The following is an 11,565-nucleotide window of genomic DNA, read 5'->3' on the forward strand; positions in this document are numbered from 1 at the left end:
GTCATTTATTACATGACTTTTATTTGCAAAACATAACCCACAGCCTAATTCCTGTAATCAAAAACTTACAGTCTCACGGGGGAACACAGATATCGAACACACTATGTAACAAAAGCAGCTCAGAATTAAGATGTAAGAAAAATGTGCTGGTCTTCCTGGAGGATGCAAAAAAAAAAAAAAAAAAGCAACTTGGCAGAAAACATTGACATCTCCACTGACTTGGATCTTGGAAGGGTGGGAGTGTGTGGGTATTATGGGTACAAGGTGGGGGGTGGGGGGTGCTTGAGGCTCAGCCTTCAAGGCTCTAAGTGCTGCTGGAGAAGCTGTGGAGACTGCATCTTAAATTTGAGACTGACAAAGAAGGTGAGGGGCAGAGTTGAGGGGAAGTTTTGTTTACTTGCTGGCTGCTCAGAGCCGGTGGTGGTGCAGGGAGGGAGCCGAGGGAGGCTGGGGAAAATAGAATTACACCACTAATTTACATTATTATAAGAATTAGCCCTATGGTTAATTACACAGTGAAGGGAGAAGTAGGCAAGGTCATCAACTGCACAAGTGGAGACATTTGACTTGGCAATTATGGAAATGAAAGGGAGGGCGAGGTGTGATTTTTAAGTGACAGAGGGGAAAGGTGGGGTCGTTGGATTCCTCGGGGAAATGCAACCATCTTTCAGGCCAGGAGGGCTGGGCAGGAGACTTGGAAAAAAAAAAGTCTTGGAAGTGCGGCCGGAGGAACTGGACACCGGGGGCTCTCGTGGGCGACGTCGTCGGATAACCGTGAGGCCTGGGGGGAGGCCCGCCCCGCACCCGGGGCCGCCCGCTGCGCAGCGGGTCGGGGCAGCACCACCTTTTGCAGCAGGTGGCAGCGCCTGCGGCTCGCAGCTCCCGCGGGCGCGCGCCGGGGGCCACGGGGAGGGCGGGGCGCGCGGGGGCGCGGAGCAAGCCCAGTGGACCGCCGGGAGCAGAAGGGGGGCGCGAGGGGGGCGCGGGGCGGGCCCGAGCCAGCGAGCCTCAGCGCGGCACTTGGCACGCACGCGCAGACGGGCCGCGGGCCCCAGAGGCACCGAGGAGGGGGGTGGGTGGGGGGGGAGAGCGAGAAGGGAGGGGGACGGTGGGGAACGTATTTCCGCTCTGGCGGACAAATAATCCTGGCCAAAGGGGAGGCACGGCTGTCCAGCCCTTTAACCGTGTGTGTGTGGGGAGGGGGGTGTGCGGGGGAAGAAAGGGGGGAGTCTGGAAGGGGGGGATCCTGCTCCTTTAATTCCCTCCCCTCTTCCTCCTCTCCGAGTCCTCGCCGAGGCCGCCGAGCGCGGGGCCTGGAACACGCCGCGCGAGCCGCCCCCGCCCCTCCCCCCTGACGCCCACGCGGAGCCGGCCCCGCGCGCGCGCCCCGCGCACCCCCGCGCCTGCGCGCTGCCCAGGCCCTGCCCGAGTGTGGGGGGCGCTGCCGGCCCCGGGGGGGTGGGGGAGCTATAGGGGGGGGAAACCCAGCGCGCGGAGCCGGGCCAGGTGAGAGGCGCGTGCGCTCAGGGTTGGGGAGCTGGGGGGGGGCGTGCCGCGGAGCCCCGCGTGGGAGGGGGCGTGCACGCGGTGTGCGGACGACGAGGGGGAAGACGTGCAAAGGGAGGTCAGTGGAATGAGGCCCGGGGTGCAGGAGGCGGGGTGAGCAGCGCCGGCCCTCCAGGGCCACCCCGGAGTCCAGAGACCAGGGTGTCTCCGTTTCTCCATCTTTTCGCGGGCGCGCGGGTTCGCCCCAGCGTTGCAGGCCGCCGGACTCGGGGGGGGTGTGGACGCCGCTGCCCCGCCCCCGGGAACCACGCCTCCCTCCGAACGGGGACCGCGCCTCCCCAGGCTTGGGGAAACTGAGGAAGAGGCGTGGAGACTGGGAAAGCTGATGCCGCGGGGCGGGGGAGGGGGGACGCACTAGAGCCTTGGCATTGGCGAGCCGGAGACCTTTGTCTCTGACCATTTTCCTTCCCACCCCAGGGTTGCCCATTCCCGCCACAATGGCCTCTGGGGTGGAAGTCCTGCGCTTCCAGCTGCCTGGCCACGAGGCCGCTACGCTGCGGAACATGAACCAGCTCCGGGCTGAGGAGCGGTTCTGCGACGTGACCATTGTGGCCGACAGCCTCAAGTTCCGTGGCCACAAGGTCATCTTGGCCGCCTGCTCGCCGTTTCTTCGGGACCAGTTCTTGCTGAACCCCAGCTCCGAGTTGCAGGTCTCCCTGATGCACAGCGCACGCATCGTGGCCGACCTGCTCCTCTCCTGCTACACGGGCGCCCTGGAATTTGCTGTCAGGGACATCGTCAACTACCTAACAGCTGCCTCCTACCTGCAAATGGAGCACGTGGTGGAGAAATGCCGGAATGCCCTCAGCCAGTTCATTGAACCCAAAATAGGCCTCAAGGAGGATGGGGTCAGCGAGGCTAGCCTCGTGAGCAGTGTCAGTGCCACCAAATCTCTCCTCCCTCCAGCCAGGACCCCAAAGCCAGCTCCCAAGCCCCCACCCCCACCTCCTCTACCCCCTCCTCTCCTCCGGCCTGTGAAGCTGGAGTTCCCACTGGATGAGGATCTAGAACTGAAGGCCGAGGAGGAGGAGGAGGATGAGGATGAGGATGTGTCGGACATCTGCATCGTGAAGGTGGAGTCTGCCCTTGAGGTGGCTCACCGGCTCAAACCCTCCGGAAGCCTAGGAGCAGGTCTGGGTATTGGGGGCTCTGTGAGCGGCCACCTTGGGGAGCTGGCCCAGAGTAGTGTGGCCCCCAGTGCTGTAGCTCCACCGCAGGGAGTGGTAAAGGCCTGCTACAGCCTGTCCGAGGATGCCGAAGGGGAGGGCCTGCTGTTGATTCCTGGAGGCCGGGCCAGTGTGGGGGCCACTTCGGGCCTGGTGGAAGCAGCAGCGGTGGCCATGGCTGCTCGGGGGGCGGGGGGCAGCCTGGGGGCAGGGGGTAGCCGGGGACCCTTGCCAGGGGGCTTTTCAAGTGGAAACCCTTTAAAGAACATCAAGTGCACCAAGTGCCCCGAAGTGTTCCAGGGCGTGGAGAAGTTGGTCTTCCACATGCGTGCACAGCATTTCATCTTCATGTGCCCACGCTGCGGCAAGCAGTTCAACCACAGCAGCAACCTCAACCGCCACATGAACGTGCACCGTGGCGTCAAGTCGCACTCGTGCGGCATCTGTGGCAAGTGCTTCACACAGAAGTCCACGCTGCACGACCACCTCAATCTACACTCAGGAGCGCGGCCCTACCGCTGCTCCTACTGCGACGTGCGCTTCGCCCACAAGCCTGCCATTAGGCGGCACCTCAAGGAGCAGCACGGCAAGACCACAGCCGAGAATGTGCTGGACGCCAGTGTGGCGGAGATCAATGTCCTCATCCGCTAGCAGGGCCAGGAGGCCGGGGTCCTTGGGCTGGGTAGGAAGAGGGCTCCTGAGCTTGGCAGAATTGGGGGGAATCTGGGTATCCTGGGAAGACATATACATCCTAAGGGAGAAGGGAGGAAGATTCTTTGGTGAGAAGACCCTGCCTCTTGGAGAGGAAAAGGATGGGACCAGAGGTGGGGTTCTTTGACAAGTCCAAGAGAATATTGGGTCTCCGAGAAAGATTTCTTGTAGAGGTGCATGGATATGTGGAGGGTGGGGAAAGGGTCTTACAGAATGAGAAAAGGCAAAGGCTGGAAAATGTTTTGGGTTTTTTTCTTTCTGGCTAAGGCTGCCTAGGGGGAGATTGTGACATTTCTTGAGGTGGGGCCGGGTGGGTGGGAGTTGGGCGGGGACTTGACAGGAGGCAGCTTACTTGCTCCCCTGTTTAGAATAGATCCTTGGGAGAGGGCATGATAAGGGGGAAATGATTATTGAATCCCAGAAAAGGAAGGGGAGACAAGTTCTTGCATGCTGGGGAAGTTGGGACTGTAGGTAAAAGGCTCACCAAAATCAAGGGAGAACAAAATAAGGTGCCAGGTAAGAGAACAGTTGGGTGAGCAACCTGGGTAGATAACTGGGAAGTGGGGGTACAATAGCAAGAACAATGAATAGTGATGGGGTGGGGGCAGGGCACTTAAGAGAAAAGAGACACAAGGAGGGGCTGTTGGGGAGGGAGAGTAGTAGAGACAATACAGTATTTTTTAAGAAAACACGTATTTTTTAGGATTTTTTCTGAAGTTTGGGGTTTTAGTTTTTTCTGCTTTGTTTTTCACAAAATAAAAAAAAAAGGTTTTTTTCTTTATATTCTGGCAACTGCTTGTATATGACTATCCTACCCGAGAGCCTCTCTCTCTAATGCTCAACACCCAGAGGTCACAAATTCATGAAGTCCAGTGTCCAAAGGAGCCCAACCTCAAAGAAAATAGGGAACTTAAGTAAACTTCTCAGGCTAGGAATATTAAGTTCTCCACCCTCAACACCTAGCCCTAAACCTCATGGCACACAGGTTTAACTGTTCCTCTACTTGTAGGTCAAGGCTTACGATGGGCTACAAGTCTGCTGAGATTGCAGGCAGGCATGCATCTGATCTGTGTGCTCCTCCCACCCCCATAATTTTATATTTTTAGGAATGCTAACCCTTGCTAAAGTTGCCTTAGGGTACAAGGAAGACTACAATTCCCAGAAAGCTCTCAAAAGTTCAGTACCAGAGAACTACAGTTCCCAGAAGGTCTTGAATTGGCCTCAGGTATCCCAAAATCTAACCACCTGCCAGTGTCAGTCACATAGTATGTGTGACCATACAGGGACTTCCAAACTTCACAAAGATGTGACCACTAAAGGAGACCTTACTCTTCACTAGGATGAGGAGTGTATATCTTGGTGCGTATCATTTCCGAACATACACTGTCCGCTGGCCTATGAGTAGCCTGATGGTGCTTGTGAAGTGTTTGGCAAAATGGTTACTTACTATTGTGTCACTAGACAATAGTCATTCGGACGGCTGGACTTCCTTGGGTTCTGTAGAGCAGGTGACAGCATAAACCCGCCTGGCATAAGCAGAAGAGACATTTAGCCCCAGATTTTTTTTTAAGGAGGTTGCTCTAAGGGACGCTAGAACCAGCTAGGAGAAAAAGGTGTCTTTACGAGCGTCCCCATCGATCCTTCTTGCTCGCTAGAGACGAGGCCAAAACTGAGGCCTTCTAGCTGACCTCCCAGACACAAGTCAGAAAATTAACCGGGCGGGAGAAGCCCGAGTGGGCCAAACAGAAATACAGCGGCTGCGGGGCGCCGGGAGGCCAGGACGCTCCCCGAGTCACCTAACGCCAGGTAGGGGCCGAGAGGCCGGGGTCCCAGCGAGCCTCACCCTGTTCCCCGCGGAGCAGAGGCTGGAGATGAAGGATCTCCCCCGCAGCCCCCAGCCTAGGGCAGCCACAGCCCAGCCCGAGGCCGGCCTTGGAGGAGAAAATGGCCAGGTTGCGCGTACCGGCTCCTTTAAGGCTCCTCCTCGCCCGCCCTTTCCCGACCACGTGACCCGGGGCGGCCGCGCGCCGGCTCGGCCCCCCGCGCAAGCGGCGATGGCGGCGGCGGCGGGAGCTGCAGCGGCGGCGGCCGCCGAGGTGCGGAAGGGGAGGGGGAGAGGCGGGTGCATGCCCGCGCGCGCGCCCGGGGGAAGCGCGCGCCCGTGCAATGCTCCGGGGGTGCAACGGGGCCGGGGGGCCCGAGCGGGACTTGCAGCAATCCAGGGGGCCAGCACCGGGGGCGGATGAGGGGACGAGGGGGTGGGAGGTGGGGGGAGTGGGCACGGAGGCGCGCATGCAGCCGCCGGCGGCCCCTGGATGGGCGGCGAACGCCGGGGCCCCCGGAGCTCGCGCGAGGGGCACGAGGGGCCGTCCACCGGGCTGGGGGGCAGCGGGCGCTGGAGGGGTTGGTGCCCGGGGTCCCCGCGGCCTGGGGGACAAAGGGGGAGCGGCGCGTGCAGCCGGGAGGAGGGGGCGGGGCCGGGGCGCGGAGGCCCCGCCCCCTCCCCCTCCTCTCCTCTCGGCCCCAGAGATGCGGGGTCTGCCGAGAGGGCGGGGGTTGATGCGGGCCCGGGGGAGGGGTCGTGCAGCCCCTCCGGGCAGTCGAGGCCGAGGAAGGGGGGGGCCCCATAGAGGAAGAGGTAGGCCTCGGAGCCTACTGTCTCTTCCCAGGGCCCAGGCGTCCTGGGCCCCCCAGCTCCCCGCCGGGCTGACCAGCCCACCGGTTCCTTGTCTCCCCTCTCAGGGGGAGGCCCCCGCTGAGATGGGGGCGCTGCTGCTGGAGAAGGAGCCCCGAGGAGCCACCGAGAGAGGTGAGTGCGGCCGAAACGGGCCCAGCTGGACCTTCTTCCTCCCTTTCGTATAGGATTCCCGGATCGCTTAGCCTGAACTTTTTCTCGTCCTCTACAGTTCATGGCTCTTTGGGGGACACCCCTCACGGCGAGGAGACCCTACCCAAGGCCAACCCAGACTCCTTGGAGCCTGTTGGCCCCTCATCTCCGGCCTCGGTCACTGTTACCGTCGGCGACGAAGGGGCTGACACCCCTGTAGGAGCGACGCCGCTCATTGGGGACGAGCCCGAGAATCTGGAGGGAGATGGGGGCCGAATCCTGTTGGGTGAGAGGCCGGGGAGGGGGGTGGGGGGGTGGGGGGCGGGTGGAGGGTCTTCTCACTCTGCCTTCTTATCTGTCTGTCCGTCTGATCTTCTCGTCTGTCTGCTTGTCCTCTTTTCTAGGCCATGCCACAAAGTCGTTCCCCTCTTCTCCCAGCAAGGGGGGTGCTTGTCCCAGCCGGGCCAAAATGTCAATGACAGGAGCAGGAAAATCGCCTCCTTCGGTCCAGAGTTTAGCTATGAGGCTGCTGAGTATGCCGGGGTCCCAGGGAACTTCCGCTACAGGGCCTGAACCTCCACCTCCTCCACCACCCCCTCCACCAGCTACCACCACCCCGGAGGGTCAGCCCAAGGTTCACCGAGCCAGGAAAACCATGTCCAAACCAGGAAATGGGCAGGTGAGGGAATGAGCAATGTGGATGGGGAGGTAATGAAGTAATTAATTCATGTGGAGTGGGAAACCTCTGTTAGGAGCTTTTGTTTTGTTTTGTTTTTCTTCAATTTAGCCTCAGGCTCCTAGAAGGCAATCACATTTTCCCTGGGACTACTACGTGTTAAATATTGTGGTGGGCTTAATATGTAAACCACCGATCTCTATTTTCCTGGAGTTTTGTTCTTGGGAGAGGGGTGGTTTAAAAAGAAAATGGAGGAAACTGACAGCTGTTGGAGAGTTAATCCCATAGTTAATGTAATTATTCCTTTGGTCTGGACTGTGGAACTCCCAATCCTTCTTCTTTTGTACCTCAAGGCAAATCCTAAAGGAGCTTTTTCCACCCTTCTTAAAAATTACTCCCACACCATTTGTAACTTTTTACTGGGAATTTTTTAGGGGCTGGGGAGGGAATTCTTCCTGGGAAGGAGATAGGCTACTGTAATGACTCGGGGGAGTCACAAAGGCTTCCAAATAGGAGTCTTAGGGTCACTTTGTTCTGGGTGTGGCTTAAATAGCCTTCCAGGGTCAAGGTCTTTTTTTCTTTCTTTCTGGTTGATTATGTAAAAAAACATAAAACTGGGCTGGGAATGTGGCTTACTGGCAGAGTGCTTGCCTTACATGCATGAGGCCCTGGGTTCGATTCCTCAGCACTACATAAACAAAAAGCCAGAAGCTGTGTTGTGGCTCAAGTGGTAGGGCGCTAACCTTGAGCACAGAGAAGCTCAGGGACAGTGCCCAGGCCCTGAGTTCAAGCCTCAGGACCAGCAATAAATAAATAAATAAATAAATAAATAAATAAATAAATAAATAAAACTTACCACCTAAATTATTTTTTGGTGTATAACTCAGTATTATTAAATACATTGATGGTTGGAAATGTGGCTTTGTGGTAGAGTGCTTGCCTAGCACTCAAGAAGCCCTGGGTTTGATTCCTCAGTATCACATATACAGGAAAAGCCGGAAGGGGCGCTGTGGCTCAAATGATAGAGCGCTAGCCTTGAGGAAAAGAAGCTGAGGGACAGTGCCCAGGCCCTGATTTTAAGCCCCAGGACTGGCAAAAATAAAAAACAAGATAATGTTGTGCAACCATCAGTCCTTTTTTTTTTTTTTGTCCGTCATATGCTTGAACTCTGGGCCTGGGCACCAGTCCTAAGCGCTTCAGCTCAAGGCTAGCACTCTACCACTTGAGCCACAGCGCCAATTCCAGTTTTCTGGCGGTTAATTAGAGATAAGAGTCTCATAGACTTTCCTGCCTGGTCTGGCTTTGAACCACAATCCTCAGATCTCAGCCTCCTGAGTAGCTAGGATTATAGGCGTGAGCCACTGGCATCTGGCACTTAAAAAAAAAAACTTGTAATATTTAAATTCTATAACCAATAAGTAATTACTCCTCATTTTCTCCTCTCCCCCAGCCTTGGAAACCACTATTCTTTCTGTCTCTTGGAGTGTGGTTACTTTACCTCATCTAACTATAATTATACCGTATTTTCTTTTTTGTAACTGCCCTATTTCACATCGTGATCTCAAGTTTCCTTCATGTTGTAGCATTGTATCAGAATTTCCTTCCTTTTTAAGGTTGAATTCCAAGGGTGAATTTCTGTATTCTTTTTTTTGGGGGGAGGTTCCGGTCGTGGGGCCTGAACTCTGGGTCTGGGCACTGTCTCAGCTCTTCAGCTCAAGGCTAGTGCCCTACCACTTGAGCCACAGCGCCACTTCCGGCTTTTTTCTTTTTGCTTATGTGATGCTGAGGAATCGAACCCAGGGCCTCAAGCATGCAAAGCAAGCACTCTAACTGAGCCACTTTCCCAGCCCAAATTTCTGTATTCTTAGAGTACAAAAATCCATGTTTGCTTTGCTGTGTCTATTTGTATATGACTGTCACACATCTTCTGTGTACTTTAAAGCTTCCCTAAATAACAGTAGTACATTGTAGGTGCTATGTAAATATTTTTATGCTGTATTATTTAGGGAAACATCAGTATGTGACCAATACAGACACAATTTTATTTTTTTGTGCCAATATGGGGCTTGAACTCAAATACTGGGCCTTGGAATTTTTGTTCCAGTTGGAACACTTGGAATTTTTGTTCAAGGCTGACACTCTACTACTTGAGCCACACCTCTACTTCTGGCTTTTTGCTAGCTAATTGGAAATGAGTCTCTCAGGTTTATCTCCCTGGGCTGGCTACTTACCAAGATCCTCAGATCTCAGCTTCCTGAGAAGCTAGGATTACAAGTGTAAACCACTGGAGCCTAAAATGATTTCCTTTAATTTTTTTTTTTGTACATGGAACGTGTGGATACAGAGGGATGATTGTATTGCCCCATAAAATGTACACCATTTTGCTTGTCTATCCATCCATTATGGACACTTGGTTTGCTCTCATGGGTCAGCCATTGTGAATGATGCTGCTACAGTTGTGGGTGTACAATGGACCTTGAGCCTTGTCTTGAATCTTGTTAAGCTTGTTTTCTCATCTGTAAAATAAGAGCCATCTCAGTGGTTGGAGAGAGAAGTGAGCTATGGCATGCTGGATGCTCCTGTGCTTGGGAAAAGGGTTTTTGGTCCTTGGTTGACACTTTGTGGAGCTTGGCTTCCTTTGCCACCCTGCCTGAGCATCATGTAGCTGCTCCTTGATCCTGAGCTTGGTCCCTCTTGCTCCAGCCCCCAGTCCCTGAGAAGCGGCCCCCAGAAGTGCAGCATTTCCGCATGAGTGATGATGTGCATTCGCTGGGGAAGGTAACTTCAGGTCAGTCCCACTCTCCACTCCCCGTAGCCTCCTGTGGCCTGTCCTGGGGTTAGAATACAGTCCTCCTTTCTCTCCTTCCAGAGGTGGCCAAAAGGAGGAAGCTGAACTCTGCAGGTGGCCTGGTAAGCCAAAGGGGCAAGGCCTGCCCATGGGGTGGGGGCATGCTGCTCCAGGGGAATCCTAGCAGCTAGGACTACATGCTGTTCTTGAAAAACTGGGAAACTGCCAGAAGCCGCCAGTTTTCTGTCTTTTTCTAGTCAGAGGAGTTGAATTCTGCAAGGGCTTCCGGAGAAGTGTCCCTGGACAAGGGGCACCCCAGGTCCCTAGAGGAGTGGGAAACAGTGGTAGGCGATGACTTCAGTCTCTACTATGACTCCTACTCTGTGGATGAACGCGTGGATTCTGACAGTAAGGTGAGCTGGGGCCCCAGATCCAATTCCCTCTAGTCTTTACAGTTTCCCCCTCTCCTCCCCTCCCCTCCCCTCTCCTCTCCTTTTCTTTTCTTTTGTGGGTCCTCGGGCTTGAACTCCAGGCCTGGGCACTGCTCCAGAGCTTCTTTTGCTCAAGGCTAGCACTCTACCACTTGAGCCACAGTGCTACTTCTAGCTTTTTCTATGTGGTACTGAGGAATCAAACCCAGGGCTTCGTGCATGCTAGGCAAGCACTCTACTAAGCCACATCCCAGCCCCTCCCCCTCTATTTCTTTCCTTGTCTTGTGAACACTCGCTGATTCATTCACTGCCCCATGTAATCTACAAGTGTTTCCAGTGTGTGCTCCAATCATTCCAGCCCTCCCCCTTCTCCACCAGGGCAGCCACCATTCTTCACTTCTGTTTGCAGCCATCTTATGGTTGTTTTTTGTTTAGGGGGTTGTTTTTTGTTTTTTTTTGTTGTTGTTGTTATATTTGGGGGGGGGTCCAGTCATGGGGTCTGAACTCTGGGCCTGAGCGCTGTCCCTCAGCTCTTCAGCTCAAGGCTAGCGCTCTACCACTTGAGCCACAGCGCCACTTCGGCTTTTTTCTTTTTGCTTATGTGGTGCTGAGGAATCAAACCCAGGGCCTCGCCTCATGCATGCAAGATGAGCGCTCTGCCACTGAGCCACCTTCCCAGCCCCTTTTGCTTTTGTTTTTTGCCCTTTGGTTTGGTGTTTTTTTGTTCGTGTATGTGTGTGTGTGTGTGTACTAGAGCTTGAACTTGGCTTCCAGCACTTGCTCAGCTTTTTGAATCATTGCTAGCACTGTAACGCTTGAACCATACCTCCAGTCCAGCTTTTTCGCTGGTTAATTGGAGATAGAGTCTTTTGGACTTTTTTCTTAACTGGCTTCAAACTACAGTCCTCAGATCTCAGCCTCCTTAGTAGCTAGGATTATAGCTATGAGCCAGTCGCACCCAATTTTGTTTTGTTTTGTTGTATATGTTTGCCCATACAACGTAGTTTTGCTCTTTTGCTTCTTTTTCCTTAGGTGGTACTGGAACTCAGGGCCTTGTACTATCTAGGCAAACACTCTACCACATGAACCACACCCCCAGCCCTTTTTGGTTTGTTTTAAGGATAAGGTTTTGTGTATACGCTAGCTCCCCTGGACCTTGATCATCCCAAATAGATAAGGGTGTGAGGTCAAGCTCTTCTGTTGATTGAGATGGGAGTTTCAGTAAAATTTTCCTTAGTCTGACTTCAAACAACCATCTTCCCAATCTCTGCCTCTCCTTTAGTTGAGATTATAGACGTGCACTGCCATACCTGCTTTATTTCCCTTTTGTGTTTTGTTTGTAGGATGCTGAGTCTATGTTGCCAAGGCTGGTCATGCACCCTAGGCTCAAGTTATCCTTC

General features: G+C 54.6%; 2 protein-coding genes across 5 annotated transcripts in view; both read left to right on the forward strand.

Moving 5' to 3' along the window:
* The first annotated feature begins 1,152 nt into the window (after positions 1 to 1,152).
* Zbtb12 (zinc finger and BTB domain containing 12) lies at positions 1,153 to 4,224 on the forward strand. Its single transcript, XM_070024091.1, has 2 exons — positions 1,153 to 1,184; positions 1,984 to 4,224. The coding sequence occupies exon 2, from the start codon at positions 2,004 to 2,006 to the stop codon at positions 3,381 to 3,383; it is 1,380 nt and encodes a 459-aa protein (XP_069880192.1). The 5' UTR covers positions 1,153 to 1,184; positions 1,984 to 2,003; the 3' UTR covers positions 3,384 to 4,224.
* A 1,248-nt stretch (positions 4,225 to 5,472) lies between these two features.
* Positions 5,473 to 11,565, forward strand: part of Ehmt2 (euchromatic histone lysine methyltransferase 2) — a 19,224-nt gene continuing 13,131 nt past the window's right edge. For 2 of the 4 annotated variants that reach the window (XM_070024086.1, XM_070024087.1), the window contains exons 1-7: positions 5,473 to 5,539; positions 6,186 to 6,252; positions 6,350 to 6,556; positions 6,675 to 6,949; positions 9,650 to 9,734; positions 9,816 to 9,856; positions 9,992 to 10,147. In XM_070024086.1, the coding sequence (XP_069880187.1) occupies positions 5,498 to 5,539; positions 6,186 to 6,252; positions 6,350 to 6,556; positions 6,675 to 6,949; positions 9,650 to 9,734; positions 9,816 to 9,856; positions 9,992 to 10,147 (873 nt within the window). In that variant the 5' untranslated portion in view covers positions 5,473 to 5,497. Of the gene's footprint in view, positions 5,540 to 5,594; positions 6,253 to 6,349; positions 6,557 to 6,674; positions 6,950 to 9,649; positions 9,735 to 9,815; positions 9,857 to 9,991; positions 10,148 to 11,565 lie in introns of those variants that run through there. The other 2 variants (XM_070024084.1, XM_070024085.1) reach the window with 1 other exon arrangement.

The sequence above is a fragment of the Dipodomys merriami genome, unplaced genomic scaffold (assembly GCF_024711535.1).
Source record: "Dipodomys merriami isolate MVZ:Mamm:240054 unplaced genomic scaffold, mDipMer1.0.p SCAF_16, whole genome shotgun sequence".
In the NCBI taxonomy this organism is placed as follows: Eukaryota; Metazoa; Chordata; class Mammalia; order Rodentia; family Heteromyidae; genus Dipodomys; species Dipodomys merriami.

Bases quoted from the DNA above. Each gene is read 5' to 3' on its own strand.
- Zbtb12 (XM_070024091.1), top strand. From the start codon at position 2,004: ATGGCCTCTGGGGTGGAAGTCCTGCGCTTCCAGCTGCCTGGCCACGAG.